This window comes from Vollenhovia emeryi, unplaced genomic scaffold (assembly GCF_000949405.1).
Source record: "Vollenhovia emeryi isolate VEMERY1.0 unplaced genomic scaffold, V.emery_V1.0 DF939771.1, whole genome shotgun sequence".
Lineage (NCBI taxonomy): Eukaryota > Metazoa > Arthropoda > Insecta > Hymenoptera > Formicidae > Vollenhovia > Vollenhovia emeryi.
The window spans coordinates 1-3079 of NW_011966595.1; the positions used below are offsets into that span (position 1 = coordinate 1).

The 3079-nt window shown below is 29.8% G+C and overlaps 1 protein-coding gene across 1 annotated transcript; it reads left to right on the forward strand.

The window, feature by feature from the left end:
• Positions 1–28: 28 nt before the first annotated feature.
• Positions 29–2805, forward strand: LOC105556799. The gene is made up of 4 exons (XM_012003909.1): positions 29–773; positions 1434–1648; positions 2318–2480; positions 2560–2805. Exons 1-4 carry the CDS (start codon positions 83–85, stop codon positions 2649–2651), a joined length of 1161 nt encoding a protein of 386 aa, XP_011859299.1. The 5' UTR covers positions 29–82; the 3' UTR covers positions 2652–2805.
• The last annotated feature ends 274 nt before the right edge of the window (positions 2806–3079 follow it).

Genomic DNA, 3079 nt, shown 5'->3' on the forward strand with positions numbered 1-3079 from the left:
AGTCCTGAATCAATTTTCATCTTCCGATTCATCTGACTCTGACTCTACTAAAAAGAGGAAACAGAGTAAATTAAAGTCAAAGATGTCAGTTCCTCCTCCACCACTATTTTCTCCTGGTCTGTCTTCTATGACAAAGTCTTCCAATGTTACATCCAAAGAAAATGTTGCTCCGCTGATAATTGTTTCTAACAAAAACAAAGGAAAGACAACTACTCTTGTCCCAGCATCAACAACAGCTGTTCATAATAAACACAAGTTACTGGATAGAATTGTTAATATTAGGCAGCAAGCAGCTATCAAAGCAGAACAACGGAAAAAAGCAATGTCTTTAGAAAATATTATTAAGTTGAAACAGAAGACAGTTGATAGTATATCGTGCTCCAAAGTACAAGAAAAGGCTCCTGAAACAAGCGGAAGTAGCAGGTCTGAACCACAGTCGCCGTCAATATTGTCACCATCGAATGTGCAACATTTTAAAAAATTACCACATCCGCTATCACACAGTAACACTGACAATGAGATATTAAATGACAATCAATGTCTTTCTCAGCCTGTACTAGACGAGACTCAAAATCTGTATCTTTCTATAAGTCCATCTATAAGTGACAGTGTACATGAAAAATCACCAACCAGAGAGTTTGAATTTGTTGTTGCTGAAGAGAGAAAGAATAAAAAAACTGGAAATAAACCTGATAAACCTGATGAACTCTCACAATCTTCATCACAGAATACGTTGACATCACAAAATACATTGACATCAAAATTGACTACAGGTACTACTACTTATATAATAATATACATATATAAAATATAGTAGTATAATGTGCATATATTAGTAATAATGCATTGCATTTTTATAGATTGTCTCGAACATCATCTAAAACTTTAATAAAATACATTAAATTTTTATTTCTTAAGGCTTCTGGGTCCCCACTTGGAATTATAAGAAATATGACGTCAGGAGAGAGAAAATACATATTGAAAATTCTTGCGTTGTATTCAAAAGAAATTTGGTTGAAATTATGCTTTATATCGCTTTAGCACACTTGTAGAATATTCCAGAAATTAACTCTTTTTCTCTTGACAGTTAGTAAATAATGTAAACTGAACGTGATACAAACCTAGACACATTAACACACAAACATATGGTTTGTCAGTGTGAAAAGAAGTAGACAATATACTTTCCTACTACACAAGTTACGTCTTGGTAATTTTAGTTATTGGTATATTTTACAAGTATGCTAAAGCGATCTAAAGTGTAATTTCAACAAATTACCTATTTGATAATATAATGCAAGAATTTCCAACGTGTATTTTCTCGCTTCTGATGTCATATTTCCCATAATTCCAAGTAAGGGCCCAGGAGCCTTAATGCTTTATTTCTGTGTTTTGTTAAATATTAATAGTGATTTAATTATTACGTTTAAATTTAGATAAATTTTTGACTAAATTGGACCAAAAGGTTGACAACATGAGAGCAAAACTTGATATGATATTAATAAACCAGTCTAAAATAAACCGAATATTATTACCAGAGGAAAAAATCATCTCTAAACCTCCAAACTTGCCTGCACTTCCTTTAGACACTGTAGAACAGTTTCAAATATTTGAAAAATTTCTTTCGAACGACATGCATCTTTCAAATACCGTGAGTATTATATATGCTTTTATAACTAATATTTAATTTAATAAAGTTACCTCGGATAACTTTAATTTTAATAATGGCAACATTTTTTAAACATTACTAAGGTCTAAATTAGAAATAACTTTATAAAACTAATTATTTTTTATTTAAAGCTACAATATAAACTAAAAAATAGTATAACAGAAAAAGTATTTCATTGTTGCAGAATTTTAATATAAAAAAGTGTACTCTTAATAAAAATTATTTGAAGTACAAAACAATTATATCTATTAGATTTACAATTTTATTACTGCACAACTTAGGTGTACTATTGGAATCATTATTGCCTTTACACAACATTTTGTGGTCGGTATTCATAGTCTGATCTTATATTTAATTATAATTTATCGTTTTAAGATTTTTTTAAATACTCCGTAGCCAATGAAATAATCCATACAATATTTTAAAATAAACTTAGGACGATCTTAAATATAAGATCGGACTATGAATACCGGTCTATACTTTTTATCTTAACACTTTCTTGTTTTTTTTATTCAAAGAAAATATAAGTTTGTAGAGAGTATTGCAGGTCTTATTATTTATTATTCGTTGTTAATTACAATATATTTACTTGGTACTGTAAGGTATAATGATTTTTATATGTATTGATTTCTGTATCATAATTTTTTTCAGTGTTATTATTTAAAGACTCTTTCTTTGGGAAATGATGAGGTTCGAGCAGTTCCTAAACTTATGTCAAATCTTATGACTAATTCTCTTGCCCAAGAGTTTAATTTTGATGGTCATGGAACTAAATTGTCGTTCAAATCTACAAAATTATGGGAATTGGTACAAGGTTGGTAATTATAATTATTTAATTCCTGTATTTTTTATTTGGAAAGTGTTGATCTATATCTGTTTTTGATATTTTTAAGGTACATTGTTATTAAAATTTGAAGAAAGTGATCTTAGTGAAGCATTGAAGTCTCTCAGATCATGGCTGCGAAATGCCAAAGGAAGAAAATAAAAAATATTGCAGAAAAATGTGATTGTGATTTACTATACTCTATACTATACTATACTATACTATACTATATATCCGAACAAAATAAATCTTTATTTCACCTATTTTTATTTGTAAATGTAAGTTAGTCTAATCCACAACCTCCATATATTCCTGTTATAGTAAATAAGAAATTTTTTAATAAAATAAAATTTGTCATATTAAAACACAATATGTTAAATGGCTACCGCGTCACTTCTAACTGCGTGGTGATTCCCTATCCAGTAAGCAGGGGCCCGATTCTCGAAATCATTTGAAGAAGATACGTATACGAACATTCTGCTCTGACAGAAAAGTTCCCGGGAAAAAATTTTCACATATAATCATATGTATTGCGACGAACTTTTCTCTCTTCTTTAAAGTCCTTCCGCCCTCCCGTTATACGCGGACGG

What these genes read in the sequence shown, in the direction of transcription:
- LOC105556799 (XM_012003909.1), top strand. Translation starts at nt 83, where the DNA reads ATGTCAGTTCCTCCTCCACCACTATTTTCTCCTGGTCTGTCTTCTATG. An exon ending in GACATCAAAATTGACTACAG is followed by an intron (nt 774 to 1,433) that starts GTACTACTACTT and finishes GTTTAAATTTAG; the next exon opens with ATAAATTTTTGACTAAATTG. An exon ending in ACATGCATCTTTCAAATACC is followed by an intron (nt 1,649 to 2,317) that starts GTGAGTATTATA and finishes AATTTTTTTCAG; the next exon opens with TGTTATTATTTAAAGACTCT.